The 20,987-nt window shown below is 36.8% G+C and overlaps 6 protein-coding genes and 1 pseudogene across 9 annotated transcripts; 2 read left to right on the forward strand and 5 right to left on the reverse strand.

Moving 5' to 3' along the window:
- Positions 1–94: 94 nt before the first annotated feature.
- LOC124835184 (AP-1 complex subunit sigma-1-like) lies at positions 95–1,897 on the reverse strand (annotated as a pseudogene). The gene is made up of 5 exons (XR_015781646.1): positions 1,757–1,897; positions 1,456–1,542; positions 825–933; positions 677–712; positions 95–492 (listed from the first exon to the last, which is right to left on the reverse strand). The product of XR_015781646.1 is annotated as an AP-1 complex subunit sigma-1-like (transcript).
- A 747-nt stretch (positions 1,898–2,644) lies between these two features.
- Positions 2,645–5,726, reverse strand: LOC148204756 (uncharacterized). 3 transcript variants are annotated; one of them, XM_047310081.2, is made up of 3 exons: positions 5,566–5,726; positions 4,985–5,078; positions 2,645–4,873 (listed from the first exon to the last, which is right to left on the reverse strand). In XM_047310081.2, exon 3 carries the CDS (start codon positions 4,798–4,800, stop codon positions 2,992–2,994), a length of 1,809 nt encoding a protein of 602 aa, XP_047166037.1. In that variant the 5' UTR covers positions 4,801–4,873; positions 4,985–5,078; positions 5,566–5,726; the 3' UTR covers positions 2,645–2,991. The 3 variants fall into 3 exon arrangements, with proteins under 3 accessions (XP_047166037.1, XP_087953051.1, XP_087953045.1); XM_088096925.1 differs by having other exon boundaries at positions 2,645–4,885; XM_088096919.1 differs by having other exon boundaries at positions 2,645–5,078.
- Positions 5,727–6,741: 1,015 nt separating this feature from the next.
- LOC124835183 (Tetratricopeptide repeat (TPR)-like superfamily protein) lies at positions 6,742–9,552 on the forward strand. The gene has a single exon (XM_047310080.2). The coding sequence runs from the start codon at positions 6,918–6,920 to the stop codon at positions 9,339–9,341; it is 2,424 nt and encodes an 807-aa protein (XP_047166036.1). The 5' UTR covers positions 6,742–6,917; the 3' UTR covers positions 9,342–9,552.
- A 1,874-nt stretch (positions 9,553–11,426) lies between these two features.
- LOC124835187 (anthocyanidin 3-O-glucosyltransferase 2-like) lies at positions 11,427–13,134 on the reverse strand. The gene has a single exon (XM_047310083.2). The coding sequence runs from the start codon at positions 13,000–13,002 to the stop codon at positions 11,602–11,604; it is 1,401 nt and encodes a 466-aa protein (XP_047166039.1). The 5' UTR covers positions 13,003–13,134; the 3' UTR covers positions 11,427–11,601.
- A 197-nt stretch (positions 13,135–13,331) lies between these two features.
- LOC124835181 (ubiquitin domain-containing protein DSK2b-like) lies at positions 13,332–14,789 on the forward strand. Its single transcript, XM_088096950.1, has 2 exons — positions 13,332–14,012; positions 14,145–14,789. The coding sequence occupies exons 1-2, from the start codon at positions 13,757–13,759 to the stop codon at positions 14,471–14,473; spliced, it is 585 nt and encodes a 194-aa protein (XP_087953076.1). The 5' UTR covers positions 13,332–13,756; the 3' UTR covers positions 14,474–14,789.
- Positions 14,790–15,355: 566 nt separating this feature from the next.
- On the reverse strand, positions 15,356–17,537 carry LOC124835189 (AP-1 complex subunit sigma-1). The gene is made up of 7 exons (XM_047310086.2): positions 17,384–17,537; positions 16,848–16,934; positions 16,342–16,433; positions 16,132–16,240; positions 15,984–16,019; positions 15,712–15,798; positions 15,356–15,615 (listed from the first exon to the last, which is right to left on the reverse strand). Exons 1-7 carry the CDS (start codon positions 17,384–17,386, stop codon positions 15,544–15,546), a joined length of 486 nt encoding a protein of 161 aa, XP_047166042.1. The 5' UTR covers positions 17,387–17,537; the 3' UTR covers positions 15,356–15,543.
- Positions 17,538–17,895: 358 nt separating this feature from the next.
- On the reverse strand, positions 17,896–20,927 carry LOC124835188 (zinc transporter 3-like). The gene is made up of 3 exons (XM_047310084.2): positions 20,154–20,927; positions 19,559–19,708; positions 17,896–18,376 (listed from the first exon to the last, which is right to left on the reverse strand). Exons 1-3 carry the CDS (start codon positions 20,787–20,789, stop codon positions 18,071–18,073), a joined length of 1,092 nt encoding a protein of 363 aa, XP_047166040.1. The 5' UTR covers positions 20,790–20,927; the 3' UTR covers positions 17,896–18,070.
- Between the last annotated feature and the right edge of the window lie 60 nt (positions 20,928–20,987).

Consider the following 20,987-nt stretch of genomic DNA (forward strand, 5'->3'; position numbering starts at 1 on the left):
ACATTCAAAATTGTAAATTCCAAAATACAATATTTTATCAAGATAGAGATTGAAATTACGGACATACGGGAAGAAATGACCCTAAGTAATTAAATGTCTTTCAAAATTCAATATCCTTCTTATAATTATATGAAATTGCCACCCTTAGAATTCAGATAGAGAAGATGGTATGTTCCTGTTAACACACTTGGTTTATGTCCCTTTCTATTGCACCACAAAAAACAGAATCAAGGAGAGGAAATCAAGCATTCAACAGAACAGAAATAAAAACAGCGCTCCATGCCCCAAAATGTCAAATGGAACATGGGATTTCTTCACTTAGTGGCTTGGGCAATTATATTACTTATTGAACTGGCTTCCTCCTTGGCAGTCTCCACCAATGAATCCTGAAAACCAATTTCATACCTGTGCAGCTATTAACCGTGCAATAGTTTTCTTGCTTGACTCCTGAAGCTCACCGGCAATTAGAAGTTCATCCAGTATATAATAGGCCTTCCATGATAAAACAAAACCAAGAACATATGTCAGAACAGAAATTACTTGACCCCAAGAAATGAGGCAGTTGATATGATCAATTATAAATTCCCATTTAAGGCGATTTCAGCTTTGAAGAATAATTCATAATGACAACAGGTTAAAGGTTAAATAAAAAGTAGCCGCAGACAGACAAACAAACCTTGTGGAAATTGAATATCAAGTCCAGTTCACAGACCTGCAAAAGTGAAGCGACCATTAATCCTTACATCCTTCCTAGAAAGAATGAAACTATTTTCATATGTGAATAAAGCAGTATTCTCCAAAAGTCAACTTTGAACAGAACTCACACTGCCAAAATACCGATCAAGAATCTCTACAAAATGATGAATTATTTCAAGGACTTCTAATTCGTTATCCTCTTCATCAATACACATGCAGAAATAAAGACTAGCATACCTGCAGCAAATATTTGTTAGAAAATAGCCAGACAGAAGAGTCTTTTGCAAACGAGTAAGTAGTGGTATATGACAAACGGCCACACACACTTGTTAAATTGCCTTTTATAAACAATATAATGTCCCTGCCATTCTACAAAATTACAGAGCTTGGGAGCACGTGTAAGAACCACGCCACTGATCTCACGAATAGCACGTGTAAAATCATGTATCAAGGATGGTTTAAGTAAGACACAGTAAGCAATCATGCACAGGTCCATCACCGTGCAGGCAGTACAAAGATTACAAGTTAAAGAATAATATGTAGAAGTCAGTCATGAAATAACAAACACCAAAGGGAACGAGGGGAGCTTGGGAAAATTTGAAGAACTAAATAACTAAGTACATGTTTGCCTTTCAGTTAAGAAAACTTTTCTTTTACTCTCGAAAGTTCAATTTCTTCATTATTCGATTTGTACAGTGGAATTGGCAAAAGTACTTCACTAATTTTCTTCCAAACACAGTAATTAGGGTGTCATCTTACCTTATTTCTTTCCTTCTGCGAGTAAGGAGAATACCATTTTGTGAGCCTGACCTTCCCCTGACGACTAATGAGTAGCACAAAGTGTATCTACATTTAAGAAAAGGAGGGATAAAGCAAGTTGAAATTGGAAATACATAACGAAAGAATGTGATAGTAAAAGAATAAAAATGGCGCTTGCAAGGTGTAGATCATAAAAACATGAATGAAAGACAAGTTATTAAGAGTATCTAATCGCAATAGGGAAAAAAGTCCAATTATCCCAACAATCTAATACATATACAAAAAAGACGAAATGAACAACCTTCAAGATTGAGTGTCAAAACACGAAAGCGCGTTTGTCTTGAAACCATGAATCATCATCGTGAAGTCCAGATTTTATGCTAGGCAATCATGTACAGTCCTCTTAAAATGGTTAAGCAATTGGATAAATATATCTCCTTATAACAAATTATTATAAATTGCGAGAGCAAAACATGGTTTTACTTATGACGTGTAAAGATAATCAGTTCAGTAAAATAGGAGTCTTGAAGGAACAAGATCCTGCAATAAAAGTGTAACAAATTTTGAGCCTGTGTTAGCACATAATTCATACATAGTTAAGACAAAACCATTGGGAATCTATATTTTCCATATAATAAAGGACTAATAAAGCAACACCTTGATGTAGACCGTTAGAATCCTATAAACATAATAAACAATAATATTAAGATCAATTGATGTTATGATCAATTAGATTGATTTTATATTATGATATTACCTAAAACAGGGTAACTGAATCTTACGTAATTATGTCCTTTCACCCATAAATTGAATAGCCCTGTTGTGAACTAAACACAGTTTATCCGTATACTGATTTACTCTGGCAGAATTTTAGGCTGTCAATTATCATTTCCTAGCAAAGTTGAGCAATTTATCTCTAATGTTGTGGGGAAACAAAATATCCTACTCTAATTTCATCGAAAAACTTACTTGAAGGCAAACATGTACTCAAGTAAAAAGAACTACCCAACTCTATAAAAATGCAAGGATACTGGTCAATATGTAAATTGCATAAAAGTCTATTTATTCTAAGCTATTTTAATATGCTCTTGAGGATATATCAAAATAAATGTGCATGCAGAGATTAACAAACTTACCAATAAAAATGTCAAGGAGTAATTCCCTTTAAAAGCTTAAGCTGTTCAGTGGAGCTAAAGAAAATTTCATATAAAATCGCCTTAACAACAGCTTCTTGAGCTTGAAGTGCGGACGGAGCACAAACACACATCCCCTGAGTTAATTATGAAGAATAGAAACAACAAGGATCAAACTCACAAGTCCTTATTTATAGAAGTTATGATAACATTTTAAGGACCAACTCTCCAACTCATAATTTGTCAGGTGGAAGTACTTTAACAGAAATGGTTTTGTATTCTTAACAATTAAGTTCTGACGTAGAGACCATTCCAGTTCTCAATTTGGGGTCCTATAAATAAGAATTGTGAAACCAGAATGAACTAGATTTGAATAAAGCTCTAGTGAAACTCTTGAAATGTGCTATCTTTTGGGAAACAAATATTCTTGAATTTCAGTGTCTCCTTTGTTAGTAGATAAATAGTTGATAATCAGTTTTGTGGTGGCAGCATCCACTGAAAAACCCTTGTCTTTCATAATTGCAAGGTATTTTATTGACCTTGCAATCTCCTTTTTTGTCAGCAAGCCTTGGACAAAGACATTGTAAGTGCAGTTATTTGGCGGGCAGTTCTTTTCCATATTCATCAGCAGGTCTTCAGCTTTATCTAACAGTCCTTGTTTACAGAGACCCTTAATCATAATGGTATACGCATAAACGTCAATTTGCAAGCCTTTAGCAGGCAAACTAGAAAACAGTTCCCATGCATCATTCAATTTCCCAGAACTGCATATTCCGTCAAGTAAAATGATATAAATGAAAATATTAAGATCCAAATTACTCTTCTCCATTGCCTCAACCAATGACACTGCCTCAGAAAGGAGATTTCCTTTACACAGGCCATCCAACATAACAGCACAAGTTTGAATATTAGGAACTTTACCATGTTTATGCATATTAAAAAACAGATCTTTCGCAGCTAATGATTGACCTGCTTGACAAAACCCACCTATAAGAGTGGTCCAAGTGACAACATCAGGTACAAATCCCATCTTACCCATTTCCTCCAACAGATACATAGCCTTTTTAATGTTTTTATTCTTGCACCATCCATGGATAAGTGAAGTAAAAACTGCAATGTCCGGTAAACAGTCCCCGTTAACCATAAAATTAAATATTCGCATGGCCTTATTCATTTGGTTTTGCAAACAATAAACGTGAATAAGTGAATTATATGTAAAGACATCCGGTTTCTCACCCATTATAATCATAAACCCAATCACACTTTTAGCCTGCGTTACTTTTCCTTCTTTGCAGAAAGAATCCACTAAAATATTGAGTGTTTGGACATCCGGCTTCATTCCCATTTTCATCATGTCATCCAGAAGAGAACCAACTTCTTTCCATCTTCCAAAATTACAGAGACCTTGAATCAAACAAGTATAGGTGACAAGATTAGGCAAGACATCTTTTGCACCCATTTCAGAGAACAAATTTAATGCCTCATATACCAATCCATCCTTGCACAAACCATCCATAACACTGCTGTAAACTACCACATTAGGTTTCCAATTCCTTTCCTCCATCTTCCTTAACCATCGAACTGCCACCAAAGTGTCTCCCGTCTTACACAACCCATTAACCAACACCCCATAAGTGTATACATCTAATGGATACCCCAATTTCTCCATATGATCAGCCAACACCACTGCCTGAGCCACATTGCCTTGCACACAAAGCCCATTAATGAGATTGGTAAGAGTCATCACAGTGGGCTCCAAACCAAGTTTGAACATGGTCCCCAAGACGGAGAACCCAAAAGATATCAACTTTAAGCGACAAAGACAGTTGATCACAATATTAAGAGTAATGGTATCAGGTTCTATGCCTAGAGCAGAATACATGTGCTTAACCAAAGATATGGCAGTGGTGTAATGCCTCAACCTCACAATAACACCCAACAATAAAGTAAAGTCCTTCACAGAAGGCACAGGCTTCATTCTAGCCATTTTTTGAAACAAGTCCAAAGCTTCATCAAAGTTCTTCACTTGACCTGCCCTGCATTGGTGTCTCATGAAAATCAAGAACTGCGTCCCGTTGCTGTGCGTCTCAGCGTCATCTGTGTGTGTGCTAGTGACTATGGAAGTACCCATCGTGTGAAGAAGACAAGGGAAACTAGAGAGATAGAGAAATCTTGAAGCATTCAAAGTTACTCTTTTGCTTCCGAGCAGCATCAGTGTCAGAAACTATCAAGATCGCGAGTCAACTCGTTAACTCGGAGAAGTTTACCTTCCCATACCCTCAAACCTAGTTGACATCCTGGGCACGCCGGCGTTTCGCCGGAGGCAAACCCAAAACGAGCATGAGACGCGGACGAGAAACACAGTAAAGAATATCGAGATGATGATTAAATCTCACCGGAGATAGCAGCGGCTGCCAAGGGTTCCTACGTCGCACAAAGTTTTGTGAGCTCGACTTTCCCCTGACGACTAATGAGTAGCACAAAGTGTATCTACATTTAAGAAAAGGAAGGATAAAGCACGTTGAAATAGGAAATACACAAAGAAAGAATGTGATAGTAAAAGAATAAAAATGGCGCTTGCAAGGTGTAGATCATAAAAACATGAATGAAAAGACTAGTTATTAAGAGTATCCTAATCGCAATAGGGAAAAAAAGTCCAATTATCCCAACAATCTAATACATATACAAAAAAGACGAAAAGAACAACCTTCAAGATTGAGTGTCAAAACACGAAAGAGCGTTTGTCTTGAAACCATGAATAAACATCGTCAAGTCCAGATTTTATGGATTTTGCGGCAAGAAAAGTGATTCGTGGGGGTGATTTAGTTGGTTTATTGACATGGGTAGTTATAATTGTGCTATGATGCAAAATCTAAGAATTGAATCTAGAAAGTAGGAACAAGAGAAAGATGTCTGAACCAGAATGAGAAAGCTGGATCGAAAATATAGCGTACTTAGAATCTGGAAGAAACATTACCATTTCCCTCGATTCGCTCGCGCCTTCCGCTGCTAGGATTACGCTCCCTTCTCCTACTCCTTCTCTCAAACCTTCGATTTTTACCTTAATGTCATTTCCAAAATAAATCAAAATTTTATACTCTCTGTTTATTGTTCCTCTTTCTTTTCGAGCTCCATTTTTCTGTTTCCACCCCCTACCATTACTACGCGCTACATCATGGGCTCCGCCCATTAAATGAATGCGTTTAATTTAATTGTCGTTTAATTTAATTTTATATGATTATTTGTCAAAAATTATTAAGACTCGTTCTGGTCTCACACTAATCAATTAATTATTCTTAACACAAATTCTAAGTTTTTAAAATATATGAATATATTGTATTCAGTCTCGTAGTGTATATAATACTCTATATTTCTGCATCTCTTTTCTCAGTATTGTACAGCTAATCTGCCATATAATTGTATAATTTAAGCTTTTTAAAATTTTGTCAGTGTAATATGATTGATGATGAAGAGACACGGATAACTATTTTGAATATTTATTTAGTTATATACTAAAAATTAAATTCAGGAAGTTATAAAAAATAAAATAAATCCTAAAAGTTACACTTAAAATAAATTACTGTATTTGGTAACAAAATATTGCATCAGAATCACAATGTTGTAAATTATGAACTATTACAAGGAGAGATGAATGTGAGACGGTATGAAAATACAAGTATTGATTGTCATCCCAATTACAATCCCCTCAGGTGTCGTTGGCGACAAGAATAATGCCATGACTATAACTGCTCCTCTCTTGAATTTTGCCTGAACACAAACACGCGTTAATCAAGTTATTACACGAAGATCTGATGTCAAAGTTGTTTTGTCTTTCGACATCAGGTTCATCGAAAGAGATATAATATCAATAAAATTTAATATATAAATTTTTTTTTATCTAAAATCTTAAAATAATGAGTTTCACTTTTATACAGTGTACTCTACTTTTTGAATGTATATAATATGAGACTTAAACTCAGGATTCTCAACAAAAGTCTATAATATCATCTCATATTATCTGCATATGTTCCAAGATTTGAGGTTTTTTTTTTCAAATCTTATTATTTATTTGTTTTATTAAAATGTCTCTTTTTCTTAATATTTTTTATAAGAATTTGAAATTTTATTTGGAAAGATAAAGGCTTTTAAATTGAAAAAAAAAAAAAAACATAGAGGTGGTTTAATCAGTTGTGGATTGGCAATGGCCTAAAGCTGCTAACTTTATCCTATTTTGTTTTGTAATGTTGTGGATAGATGAAAGATATTTTGGTGGTAGGAATAGGGGAATGGTTGAAGAGGTAATGATGTGAGTGTGAAAACAAGAAGGATATGAGGCTGATGGCTTCTCCCGTCGTTCCTGTTCCCGTTCCGGTTCCCGTTACCGATCCCGCGGTGGCCCGAAACCCAAGCGGCGGCGTCACCATCCGCACTCGCCTAAGCCAACTGTGCCAACAAGGGCAGCCTCAGCTGGCTCGCCACCTTCTTGACAGCCTTCCACGCGCCTCCACCGCCGTATGGAACACCGTCATCATCGGCTTCATCTGCAACAAGATGCCATTGGAAGCCCTGCAGCTGTACGCGGAGATGAAGTCGAGGCGGAACACGGCTTCCGATGGGTACACCTTCTCTTCCACCCTGAAGGCCTGCGCCCTTACCCAAAACCTCATGGCCGGTAAGGCCCTTCATTCCCATTTCCTTCGCTCCCAATCCAACTCCCGAGTCGTCTACAACTCCCTCTTGAACATGTACTCCGCATGCTTGCCCCCTTTCTCTACCCAACCCCAACACGACTACGTCCTCAAACTGTTTGCTGTAATGCGCAAACGAAACATTGTCGCTTGGAACACCTTGATTTCCTGGTTCGTCAAGACCCACAGACACTTCGATGCTCTTCGCGCCTTCGCCACCCTCGTCAAAGCCTCTCTCACGCCAACCCCCGTTACATTCGTCAATGTCTTCCCCGCTGTCAGTAATCCTACAACCGCCCTTATGATTTATGGCCTGCTTCTTAAACACGGTGCTGACTTTGTCAATCACGTCTTTGCTGTTAGCTCCGCAATTGTTATGTTTGCTGACCTTGGTTGCTTAGACCACGCCAGGATGGTTTTCGACTGCTGTTCTAACAAAAATACCGAGGTCTGGAACTCCATGATTGGCGGTTATGTTCAAAATAATTGTCCCCTTTTAGGGATCGACGTGTTCGTTCAAGCTTTGGAGTCAGAGGAGGCTGTGTGCGATGACGTCACTTTCCTGTCTGTTATATCTGCTGTTTCCCAGCTGCAGCAAATAAAATTGGCTCGGCAGATACATGCATTTGTTCTAAAAAGTTTGGCAGTTACTCCCACTATTGTTGTCAATGCAATCATTGTGATGTACTCCAGATGCAGTTCCGTGGATACTTCCTTTAAGGTTTTTGAAAAGATGTCTGAAAGGGATGCTGTTTCGTGGAATACGATAATTTCTTCCTTTGTCCAGAATGGTTTGGATGAGGAAGCACTGATGCTTGTGTGTGAGATGCAGAAGCAGAGGTTTATCATCGATTCTGTCACTGTGACGGCATTACTCTCTGCGGCTTCTAACATGAGGGACTCGTACATTGGAAGGCAAACACATGCGTATCTAATTCGCCATGGGATACAGTTTGAGGGTATGGAGAGTTATCTGATTGACATGTATGCTAAATCTGGCTTGATAACGACTTCCGAGTTATTGTTTGAGCAGAACGGCCCAAGTGATAGAGATCTGGCCTCATGGAACGCTATGATTGCTGGTTATGCTCAGAATGGACTCGGTGACAAAGCTATTCTCATTCTTAGGGAGGCATTGGTGCGCAAGGTAATGCCTAATGCAGTGACATTAGCGTCGATTCTCCCATCTTGTAGTTCCATGGGAAGCACGACCCTTGCTAGGCAACTTCATGGATTCTCCATACGTCAGTTGTTGGACCAAAATGTTTATGTGGGAACTGCTTTAGTGGACGCTTATTCAAAATCGGGTGCAATCAGTTATGCGGAAAATGTTTTTATCAGAACACCGGAGAAGAATTCTGTCACGTACACCACAATGATAATGAGCTATGGTCAGCATGGAATGGGTAAGAGAGCCCTTGCCTTGTATGATTCCATGCTGAGATGCGGGATTAAGCCCGATGCAATTACTTTTATTGCCATCCTTTCTGCCTGCAGTTATAGTGGTTTGGTTGAAGAAGGTCTTCACATATTTGAGTCGATGGATAAAGTACATAAAATCAAGCCCTCAACAGAACATTATTGTTGTGTTGCAGACATGTTAGGAAGGGTTGGGAGGGTGGTCGAAGCTTATGAGTTTGTTGAGAGACTGGGTGAGGACGGTGATGCAGTAGAAATCTGGGGATCTATTCTTGGAGCCTGCAAAAATCATGGGTACTTTGAACTGGGAAAAGTTGTTGCAGAAAAGTTGCTTAATATGGAATTGGAAAAAAGGATTGCTGGATATCATGTTCTGCTCTCAAATATCTATGCAGAGGAGGGAGAATGGGAAAATGTTGATAGAGTGAGAAATCATATGAAGGAAAAAGGTTTGCAAAAGGAAATGGCATGCAGCTGGGTTGAAATTGCTGGGTCTGTGAACTACTTTGTAGCTAGAGATGAGAAGCACCCTCTAAACGGTGAGATATATTATATCTTGGACATATTGACTAGGGACATGATGGATGTTGGTTATAAGCCAGGCTACAATTCAAACTTAAACGGGATTTTGGAATCAAGTGACTGAAATGAAATAAATTATGCCAATCTTTATCAAATTAGATGTGGGTTAGGTTTGATTATCACCAACGATACCCGCATGAGTTCATCCAGTGTGCACATTGATGAAAAACATATTCAATTCTTCATGCACAGCACGGTTGTGCAGCTGAATAGTGACAATTTTGATTCTACTTTTTGCTCATGAATCAACAAATGCGCTGTGGTTATTACTTCAATACAGGTATAGTTCTTCAACTCGACACTTTTTTACATGATGTAGCATTTAAGTGCAGCATTTGGCGGTGGTCACTGATCAGGGCACAGTTTGAATGAACGGAAACCGAATAATTAAGAACCGAATGAAGTGTTTTATATGATAGTGGAGATGCTATCTCATGAACAAGTCTACGAGGCTTATGATACATTAATTTGAGAGATTGGGATAGTGGTAATAATTAGAGGCAAAAGGTCAGGAATATCTGTGTTGAGGCAAACTGCAACTGTTGTTATTATGGAGGAGCAGCAGCAACAACAAGACCCTTCCCTCTCCTTGAGCGAAGTTAACCACGATGGTATTGATAGAGATAAGGGTGTTACAGAGCAAGACCCATCTTCTTCAGAACCCCTTATTTGCGACGAGGAGAAAATGGCATTGCAAGAGGCTGCAATGATCGATGGTGTTGCTAAAGAAAGTAGTATAGCAGAGGGTTTAGAAGAGGATAGTGGACGCGAGAGAGGTCACATATGTAATGTAAATAACTTTCAGCCTCTGGGAATTAATTATGCTAATGTTTTTTCAAGGAAAAAAAAAGTTGTTGGGGTTAAAAAGATGCATCATTTCTAACTTAAGCATATTCGATTGCAACAAATGCCAACGATTTAAACGAACCCAATTTCAAAATAATAACATTTTAATTATATATATTTTATTTTTGATTTAAAATGTTAATACATATTATTATCTATATTATTATATAAAGATGGCGAGTCTTCTTTTTTATATCTAATTATTTATATTTTATTTTATAATTATAATTTTATTATTCTTTATTATTACAAAAGTGAAAATGCTTGCTAAATATTAAAATAGTTTGTAAAATAAGTTTATGTTTTGTGTTTTTAAGATGAATTTGAGGAGTAAATTTAAGTGAACTTTTGGAAAAGAAAAGCGGTGAAAAGTTAGATTATTTTAATTAAAAAATAAATGTGAAAAATGAAGAAAAATTATTGAAACATTTATAAAATTTATTGATTGAAAAAATATTTTAATTAATAAAATTAAATACTTATTACTTTACCTTTAATCATAAAATAATTTAAAATAAAATATTGTTAATGTAAATTGTATTAAAATAAATGGTTAAATATGTTTTTAGTCCCTAAACTATTGGCCGTTTCTGGTTTTCGTCCCTCTTTCAAAGTAAGGTACGATTTGGTCCTCATTCTTTAAAAAAACGTTCGTTTTAGTCCTCAAAATTTTGTTTTTAGTCCTCGTTTTAGTCCTCAAAACGTTCGTTTTTTCGACTAAAACGAACGTTTTTTAAAGATTGAGGACCAAATCGTACCTTAGTTTGGAAGAGGGACGAAAACCAGAAACGGCCAATAGTTTAGGGACTAAAAACATATTTAACCCTAAAATAAAATGTGAATTATTATTTTAAATAAAAAATTTAAAATTGATGGAATTATATTAAAATAAAATGAAATTGATAAAAATTAAATGAAAATAAATTGTGAGTGATTAATTTAAATAAAAATAAGTAATACTTTATATATTTAAAATTATTTATTATTATTATTATTATTATTAATCTAGGCTTAACCAGTCCTGTTCCAACTAAACAAAAATCAATCAAATATATTCAAAAGGCACATATAATAATCAGGATCTTAGTTGAAGTTGTGCAGCATCTTTGCAATATCCCGAAGTTCATTGTCGATACAAACCCAACTCAGAAAGATGGAGGGACAACACAGAATCTATTTCAACAAGGAGAATTGATTCACCAGAATCTTTGATAGTCAATGCATTCCAGACTTATTCACCAGAATCGGTTCTCCATATTGCCCATTCTAAACCCCCCACCCAAACTAAATCATTCCTCGCACATCCACAACAATCAAATCAATGACAATATCCATTGAAGCTTCATTCTACATGTTAAGAGTGTGATAGGAAAATGGAAAGAGTATCTTTTTGCCTTAGTCATAAATATGGAACAACATCATTCGAAGAAATATATTGTGCATGGAATAATACATAGGATTGATTAGAATAAGGATAGCTAAACCTGATTCATTACGTAATCAATCAAACGTCCAAACGAAGAGTAGGAACATCCACCTTCCAACAATGTCTTCCTGCTATTTTCACTCGCTTCCACCACTCTCTTCCTTTTCTCATCATTAATCTCCACCAAATTCCTTATTCCGTTTTCTATCTGCTCCGCACTCAAAACGCTGGGAGTTTCATTCTTCGACTCACCCCTGTAATCCAACGAAATCTCCGAAGCAATCTCCAGCTCACGCACCAGTAAAAATGCGTTCGTCTGTTGTTCGGCGTAGAGCGGCCAGGTCGCAATGGGCACACCAAAATGTATGCTCTCAAGGGTAGAATTCCAGCCGCAGTGAGAAACAAACCCTCCGGTGGCTCGGTGGGCCAGTATTTGGGCCTGAGGGGCCCATCCAATTACCTTTCCAATCCCAGCCGTCCGATCTAAGAAGCCCGCGGGTAAAATCGAAGGCAATTCGGAGGGAGCGTAATCAGAGGGCGGGATGAAAAAAGAGCCCTTGGGTGGAGGTTTCCGCAGGGACCAGAGGAAACGGGCCCCACTGTTTTCAAGAGCCCGTGCAATCTCCCTCACCTGATCCTCACCAAAAGAACCCATGCTCCCGAAGCACATGAACACAACGGAGGAAGGGGGTTGGTTGTCAAGCCAATCGAAGATGTCAGCGTTGTCGGCGGGAGCGTCTGGATGGAGCTTGGGCTTTGGGTTTAGAATGGGTCCCACTGCAAAAACGAGCTGAGGCCCGTCAAGGAAAGAGTGTGCCGCATGGGATTCTAGCTCCTCGAATGAATTTACTATGAAGCCGTTAGCTTTCTTGAGGCCCCTCCCGTAGGCCACGAAAAATTCCTCCCACTCCTTCCACAGCACTATGGAAGGGAAATTCCGTATTGGGACTGGCTTCGCGAAACTCGGGATGACCCACTCGGCGTCGGGTTCGGTGAACTCGGCGTTCTCCTCTTCCTTGAGGGTGTGAAGATGAAGTATCAAACCAAGGAAGGCAAGACCAGAGGTGAAGAAGACGAGTGAAGGGACGTGGAACTCTTTGGCGACATCGATCATGCTGGTGCAGAACATGTCGACGACGAAGGCCGCGAGTGGGGGCGTGGGGCTGAGGTTGGAGACGGCTTCTTTGACGTTTGGCTTTTGAAGTTCGATTAGTGTCATCGGAATTGCTGGGGCGTCGGATGGAGTTTCCGGGAGGTTGACGAGCTGAAGACGGTGGGAGTTAAGGGAATGAGTGTAAGCAGCGGTTGTGGTGTCAGATGGTAGTTTGATTACTAAGAGGGTGATCCAGATATGGTGGTGGCGCTCCAACAGAAGGTTGGCGAACTGAATGGTGGAGCCGAGATGACCCACTCCCGGACCAGGGATGAAGACGAGTCGTGCAGCTTTCTCCATGTTGCTGACTCGCTCACTCACTCACTCGGAAGCTGTGGTGTGTGTGGAATTATTGAGATGGAAGTCATTGGAAGGATAAGGGGAAGGAAGATCTTATAGGAAGAAACTTAAGGACAGCATTGTTTTGTGATGGATTTTTGGAGTGCACGGAACGACTGGTCTGCTGGTCCCAAAATTCTATTACCAGTTCTTGCCATTGCCATATGGAATCTTTTTTTTTTCTTTTTATACTCTCGAATATTAATAAAATCGAAATAAAATATGACATTAAATAATAATTATACATAATAACGTTTACCATTTTTAGAAATGTTAAGAAGTAAAATATTCCATTAATTTGAGTGAACATTAAAAGCGAAGGAAGATTTATAGAATGAAAGTTCCTTTCAAACAAAACAAAGTAAAGGAAAAGAGAAAATAATTTTTTGGCATAATACCCAATTTTGTTCCCATTTTGGTTCGGAAATCTCAAGTTAGTTCCTTTATAGAAAAGTGAATTGAATGGATCCTTACTTGTAATTAATTGATTCTAATGAGTCTCTAGGAAACGGAGTTAGTGAACTGATGATGTGGTAGTTGTCTTTGGTGAGGTGTCAATACGCAATTGTTTGCGTGCTTACGTGGTGTTAGGGTTCCCCATTTTCAAATTGGGTTGTATTAAAAATTGGGGATAAAGGATTTGGGGCTGGCTCACATACTTAATGATCCCAGCACTCTTCGTCAGACACTTGAAGCTACAAGGAACCCTGAGATCATGCGCGAAATGATGAGGAATACAGACAGAGCAATGAGCAACATCGAATCTTCTCCTGAGGGATTTAACATGCTGAGACGCATGTATGAAAATGTTCAAGAACCATTTTTAAATGCCACGACAATGGCTGGTAATGCCGGAAATGACGGTGCAGCGGCTAGGAACCAATCAACTAATCCCTCCACTGCTAATTCTGAAGCAACTTCCCCTGTACCCAATACGAACCCACTTCCTAATCCATGGTCCTCTACTGGAAGTAAGTTTTCTTACCACAATTTTCTCCTCAGATAGTGACTGAATGCCCCTTTTTTGGTCTATTTTCTAGCTGGTAGCTATGTTGTTCACTGGATTGTGAATTTTGCTGATCTGTTTGATGTTGTATTTGCAGCTGGAGGTGGTCAAAATAACACCAGAAGGTCAACTCCTGCTGGTGGGGATGCTCGACAGCAGGCACCCGCTGGATTAGGAGGGCTTGGACTGCCTGATCTTGAAGGCATGTTGGGTGGAATGCCGGATGCTGCTATGTTGACCCAGTTAATGCAAAATCAGCCCCAAATCCTTTATCCCCAATTTTTAATACAACCCAATTTGAAAATGAGAACCCTAACACCACGTAAGCACGCAAACAATTGCGTATTGACACCTCACCAAAGACAACTGCCACATCATCAGTCCACTAACTCCGTTTCCTTCTATTTAACGGAAGGGACTCATTAGAGTCAATTAATTACAAGTAAGGATCCATTCAACTCACTTTTCTATAAAGGGACTAACTTGAGATTTCCAAACCAAAGTGGGGACAAAATTGGGTATTATGCCTAATTTTTTCAAGGTATCTAATAAATTAAAAGTCTACGTATTAGAAAATAAAAAATAACTAAATATATATATGGTAATTAAATTTGATAAATCTAAAATTTATATTTTTTACAACACAAAAAAAATGTATAAAAGATTAAAAGAAATGTATAACGAAAACTACAAAACAAACGTAAAGTTAAAAAATTGTAAATTCGATGAACTGGGAAAAATACTTCAAAAAGAGAATAAAAATTTTGTATCCGAATTTTTTTAAAATAAAATAAAGGGCAAAAGTTAATAGTCAAAATAAATCTTTTAAATTCCAGAATATGTTAATTATCTAAACCGGAAACAAATACAATAAAGACATGAGATGATAAAATAAATAAATACGGACTCTTCCTTTCTTTTTAATTTTAAGAATTTCTGGTCTGTTTAATTTATCAAAATGGTGCAGAGCAATTTCTCTCTGCACCTCCATAATTTTAATTTTTATTTCTTCAAATTTTTTATTCCTAATAATGTAATATAAATTTTATTTTAAAATATACAATCTAAAATATATTTATATTACAAACTACACAATTTAAAATGTATTTATTTTTATTTTGTATTTTAAAATATATGATGCGAAATATTAAAACTTACATTCAAAATTGTAAATTCCAAAATACAAAATTTTATCAAGATAGAGATTGAAATTTCGGAGATCCGGGAAGAAATGACCCTTTAAGTAATTAAATGTCTTTCAAAATTCAATGTCCATAGCAATCTTGCCTGAAAAAAATGAACTATACGTAAGAAATAGCCAACCTTAGAATTCAGATAAAGAAGATGGTATGTTCCTGTTAACAAACACAATTGGTTTATGTCCCTTTCTATTGCACCACAAAAAACAGAATCAAGGAGAGGAAATCAAGCATTCAACATAACAAATAAAAACAGGGCTCCATCCCCCAAAATGCCAAATGGAACATGGGATTTCCTCACTTAGTGGCTTGGGCAATTATATTACTTATTGAACTGGCTTCCTCCTTGGCAGTCTCCACCAATGAATCCTGAAATCCAATTTCATATAAAATTGCATCAGACAGAACTCTCGAGGAAGAAACTGCGGACACAAATATTTCTGAACGAGAAAGAACATTGCATACCTGTGCAGCTATTAACCGTGCAATAGTTTTCTTGCTTGACTCCTGAAGCTCACCGGCAATTAGAAGTTCATCCAGTATATAATAGGCCTTCCATGATAAAACAATACCAAGAACATATGTCAGAACAGAAATTACTTGACCCCAAGAAATGAGGCAGTTGATATGATCAATTATAAATTCCCATTTAAGGCGATTTCAGCTTTGAAGAATAATTCATAATGACAACAGGTTAAAGGTTTAAATAAAAAGTAGCCGCAGACAGACAAACAAACCTTGTGGAAATTGAATATCAAGTCCAGTTCACAGACCTGCAAAAGTGAAACGACCATTAATCCTTACATCCTTCCTAGAAAGAACGAAACTATTTGCATATGTGAATAAAGCAGTATTCTCCAAAAGTCAGCTTTGAACAGAACTCACACTGCCAAAATACCGATCAAGAATCTCTACAAAATGATGAATTATTTCAAGGACTTCTAATTCGTTGTCCTCTTCATCAATACACATGCAGAAATAAAGACTAGCATACCTGCAGCAAATATTTGTTAGAAAATAGCCAGACAGAAGAGTCTTTTGCAAACCAGTAAGTAGTGGTATATGACAAACGGCCATACACACTTGTTAAATTACCTTTTATAAACAATTTTATGTCCCCGCCATTCTACAAAATTACAGAGCTTGGGAGCACGTGAAAGAACCATGCCACTAATCTCACGGATAGCCTTGTAAAAAAAATAAATTACATGTAAAATCATGTATCAAGGATGATTAAAGAACCATGCCACTAATCTCACGGATAGCCTTGTAAAAAAATAAATTACGTGTAAAATCATGTATCAAGGATGATTTACGTAGGACACAGTGAGCAATCATGCACAGGTCCATCACTGTGCTCGCAGTACAAAGATTACAAGTTAAAGAATAATATGTAGAAGTCAGTCATGAAATAACAAATACCAAAGGGAACGAGGGGACCTTGGAAAAATTTGAAGAACTAAATAACTAGGTACATGTTTGCATTTCAGTTAAGAAAACTTTTCTTCTACCCTTTCTTCATCATTCAATTTGCACAGTGGAACTGGCAAAAGTACTTCACTAATTTTCATCCAAACACAGTAATTAGGGTGTCAGCTTACCTTATTTCTTTCCTTCTGCGAGTAAGGAGAATACCATTTTGTGAGCCTGACCTTCCCCTGACGACTAATGAGTAGCACAAAGTGTATCTACATTTAAGAAGAGGAGGGATAAAGCACGTTGAAATTGAAAATACGTAAAGAAAGAATGTAGATCATAAAAACATGAATGAAAAGACAAGTTATTAGGAGTATCCTAATCGCAATAGGGGAAAAAGTCCAATTATCCCAAAAATCTAATACATATACAAAAAGGACGGAAAGAACAACCTTCAAGATTAAGTGTCAAAACACGAAAGAGCGTTTGTGTTGAAACCATGAATCATCATCGTCAAGTCCAGATTTTATGGATTTTGCGGCAAGAAAAGTGATTTGTGGGGTGATTTAGTTGGTTTATTGACATGAGTAGTTATAATTGTGCTATGATGCAAAATCTAAGAATTGAATCTAGAAAGTAGGAACAAGAGAAAGATGTCTGAACAAGAATGAGAAAGCTGGATCGAAAATCTAGCGTACTTAGAATCTGGAAGAAACTTTACCATTTCCCTCTATTCGCTCGCGCCTTCCTCTGCTAGGATCACGCTCCCTTCTCCTTCTCCTTCTCCTTCTCCCAAACCTTCGATTTTTACCTTAATGTCATCTCCAAAATAAATCAAAATTTTATACTTTCTGTTTATTGTTCCTCTTTCTTTTGGAGTTCCATTTTTCTGTTTACACCCCCTACCATTACTACGCGCTACTCAATGGCTCGGCCCATTAAACGAATGCGTGTAATTTAATTGTCGTTTAACCTTTATATTTAATTTTATATGATTATTTATCAAAAATTATTAAGACTGCTCTCACACTAATCAATTAATTATTCTTAACACAAATTCTTATTTTTTAAAATATATGAATATATTCTATTCTGTCTCGTAGTGTATAGAATACTCGTTAATGTTAATTTCTGCATCTCTTTTGTTATTATTGTACAGCTAATTTGTTATATAATTGTATAATTTAAGTTTTTTAAAATTTTGTCAGTGTAATATGATTGAAGATGATAAGACACGGATAACTATTTTGAATATTTATTTAAGAAAGACTTAAAACAAATTACTATATTTGGCAACAAAATATTGACATCAGAATCGCAATGTTGTAAACTATGAACTATTACAAGAAGAGATGAATGTGAGACGGTATGAAAATACAAGTAGATGTATATATATACAAGAGTGGGCCTAGGCCCATTTTGCAAGAAGTGACATGCAGCCAGCCCCAATAAGCAAAGATGCGTTAACTCCGATCTGAAGCTTGATACTTGCTTGGATCTTCGGATTCATTAAATCGGGTGCAAGAAGGTCCACCAGTGACATGTAAATCAAGATACCTGCTGATGCTGCGTTAAGAATACCTTCCACAATCAGAGCCGTTGGACTTTCTTTCTCGTATCTACCACTAATTATCATACCAATTGCAATCCCCACAGGTGTCGTCAGCGAAAAGAACAATGCCATAACTATAACTGCTCCTCTCTTGAATTTTGCCTGAACACAAAACACCGTTACTTAAGTTATTACACGACAGATCTTATGTCAAACTTCATACTATAATGTCTAATAAAAAATAACAGTATCATTACACACTCTTATAGCAAGGGATAAAATGATACTTTCACACACATAAATTTTTATATTCATTTCAGACTACTCTTTCTTAAAAAATAATATTTTAACAGACATAAAGATATTTTAGATTCATTTAATATTGTCTTCCTTTATTTTAATTAAAAAAATATAAAAATACACTTTTTATGACTATTTTATCTCTGTACTATGTGTTAAATAAATGTAAAAGTATGTCATCATATTTATTTTTTAATTTTCTATTTCTTGGAAAAATATAAAAGTGTAAACTTTTATAATTATTGTACCCTACTGTTATAAAATGAATGTAAATATGTGTGGTGATAGCATTATAAAATGAATGTCTAATAAGCTAAAACACGATTGCAAACATAACTCTGCCGACACGGTTCTCTGGATGACTGGAATGAGAACCGTAGTCATGTTACTTTGAATGTTCGTATTCAGTAGAATCTTTAAGCAGTATACGCTGGCTAATGCACACCACAAGTAAACTATTTTTGGTGTCGGGTACGTTTTTATTCAAGCCAAGCGATTTGCATCCAATACCATCACATGTCTACACAGATAAAGCATTGAAAATGAAAGACATTAATTAATTGATTGCTTAGTACAGACACGGTTCATACTTGTTTCGATATTGGTTTTGAAAAATTACTGATTATGGATGTTTTTCTAAGCAGTTAAATCTATATTCGATGTTAATCTTAAATTCATCGACGTTAAACAGTTTTCACCGCGTAAAATTAAAAACAAAATTAATATAAACGAAAAAAAGTTGAGACAAACATGCATGGTTCAGACGGAGACACGCCGTATAACTCGTCCAACAACATTGACTTTTCATCGGAAGTTTTGAAATATTTGAAATAATATTATTTAAGTACAAAAACCTATTATTATTATTAGGACATTTTTAAAAGAAGAATTAATATGTTAAAGTCGATATATATACATATTCAGTTTACGTGTTTTGGTGCTTATAATTTGGAATCTACATGATTAGGACATCTAAAGAATTCAGTTTCCAAAAACTTTACGATTACAAATCAATGAGCAAAAGAATAAACAAAATTGCAATACCTGTGAGATGGAACCACCGAGCCCCATGCCTTCAAAAAATTGGTGAAAAGTTAAAGCAGCAATAAGAGGTCTTATCGTTTTAGGATCTTCAGATGCACCCAGAGAGATCCCTATTATCACAGAATGCACCACAATCCCCAGCTCCAGCACCTGCAATATTTAAACATCAAAACCTAAATTATAATACACAGAAACAACAACAGAAAAAAAACAGCCAAAGATTCTCAGTAACGTGATATAAAACTACGATCATTTTTTTTTTAGTGTCAATGTTATTTTATATTTCTTTCCAACTTAATTAGCCAACGTCTTGTTCTTATCTCTTTACGAAAATTATCATTTATGTGTAAAAATAATTTTACTAATAAGAAAAATAAAAAAAATATTATATATTTTATTTGATTTGATTAAAAAAAAGGTAAAAAAAAAGTGATTGGACATGCCAAGAATAATAATTAAGGAGAGATAAGGAATTGGAGTAAAACTGGGGTGGCAGATAGTAGGAGAACCCACTTGTATTTTGATAATGATGTGACGACAAAACATAATGCATTATTGTTATACTGAGAAGTAGCACAAACTGCTGAATAATTACCTGAGAAATAACGCGATGGCGAAGGAGGTTCGTCGAAGGAGAAGACATGGAAGCGTGAGAATGAGAATGAGAATGATGAGTTGCATGGCGATTATGTTCATGCAGATCTTCTTCCTCAGCAACTCGGTCCATGGCGCTTAGCGAGGACTTTTTAAAATACGCAGTCGCAAGAGAATCAACCATAAGCGTTCCGATGGCTGCCACCATTGCCACAAATCCGGCGAAGGGAAAATCGTCCCAGGGATGATGACAGAGACTGGGAGGCGTCAGCTTTTCAAAAGCATCTGGCAATACATGAATGAAACCGGTGGATAATATGACCCCAGCCGCGAAGGCCTTCACCATGAAGAAGAAGTCCTTCTCCGGATGCAAGGCGGGGAAAATTCTGCTGAGCATTGGAAGGCTGACGCCAACTGCACTTGCAACCAGAATCGAAACAAGAGCTCCGATTTTGTACTTCTTGGCCAAATTCTTGTCAACCTTTTCTCCACCTTCTTCTTTATCGCTTTTGCATTTACACCGATCGCCGTCGCCGTCGCCGTCACCATCAACCACGCACGGAAGAAGAAGAGCAAGAAGCAGAAAGAGTAAAATCCACGTGATGTCACGTCGACAATGTGGGTGAGTTTTGCTCATTTCTGTGGACGGAATAAAGAGAGAGAAGGGTTTAACGAGAAATTTCTTCGAAGGAAAAAGGAAACCCTATCTCTACAAAAATGCTGGATGGCTATGAATGACTGAATGAAGAATTCTTCCAATAATGTTTTATATACTTAAACTTAGGCCACTTTTTTTTTTTTAATTTTTAATTCGTGGGAGACTTTTAATTAGTCT

This window comes from Vigna umbellata, chromosome 1 (assembly GCF_029865625.1).
Source record: "Vigna umbellata cultivar VRB3 chromosome 1, Vumbellata_1.0, whole genome shotgun sequence".
NCBI lineage: Eukaryota > Viridiplantae > Streptophyta > Magnoliopsida > Fabales > Fabaceae > Vigna > Vigna umbellata.

Excerpts from the sequence above, each read along its gene's own strand:
- LOC148204756 (XM_047310081.2), bottom strand. The coding sequence starts at position 4,800 with ATGCTGCTCGGAAGCAAAAGAGTAACTTTGAATGCTTCAAGATTTCTC.
- LOC124835183 (XM_047310080.2), top strand. The coding sequence starts at position 6,918 with ATGAGGCTGATGGCTTCTCCCGTCGTTCCTGTTCCCGTTCCGGTTCCC.
- LOC124835187 (XM_047310083.2), bottom strand. The coding sequence starts at position 13,002 with ATGGAGAAAGCTGCACGACTCGTCTTCATCCCTGGTCCGGGAGTGGGT.
- LOC124835181 (XM_088096950.1), top strand. The coding sequence starts at position 13,757 with ATGCGCGAAATGATGAGGAATACAGACAGAGCAATGAGCAACATCGAA. Across the intron at positions 14,013-14,144 it reads TCCATGGTCCTCTACTGGAA|CTGGAGGTGGTCAAAATAAC; the intron begins GTAAGTTTTCTT and ends TTGTATTTGCAG.
- LOC124835189 (XM_047310086.2), bottom strand. Across the intron at positions 15,799-15,983 it reads TGATATTCAATTTCCACAAG|GCCTATTATATACTGGATGA; the intron begins GTTTGTTTGTCT and ends TTATCATGGAAG. Across the intron at positions 15,616-15,711 it reads CACGGTTAATAGCTGCACAG|GATTCATTGGTGGAGACTGC; the intron begins GTATGCAATGTT and ends ATTGGATTTCAG.
- LOC124835188 (XM_047310084.2), bottom strand. The coding sequence starts at position 20,789 with ATGAGCAAAACTCACCCACATTGTCGACGTGACATCACGTGGATTTTA. Across the intron at positions 19,709-20,153 it reads GCCATCGCGTTATTTCTCAG|GTGCTGGAGCTGGGGATTGT; the intron begins GTAATTATTCAG and ends TAAATATTGCAG. Across the intron at positions 18,377-19,558 it reads TCGGTGGTTCCATCTCACAG|GCAAAATTCAAGAGAGGAGC; the intron begins GTATTGCAATTT and ends TTTTGTGTTCAG.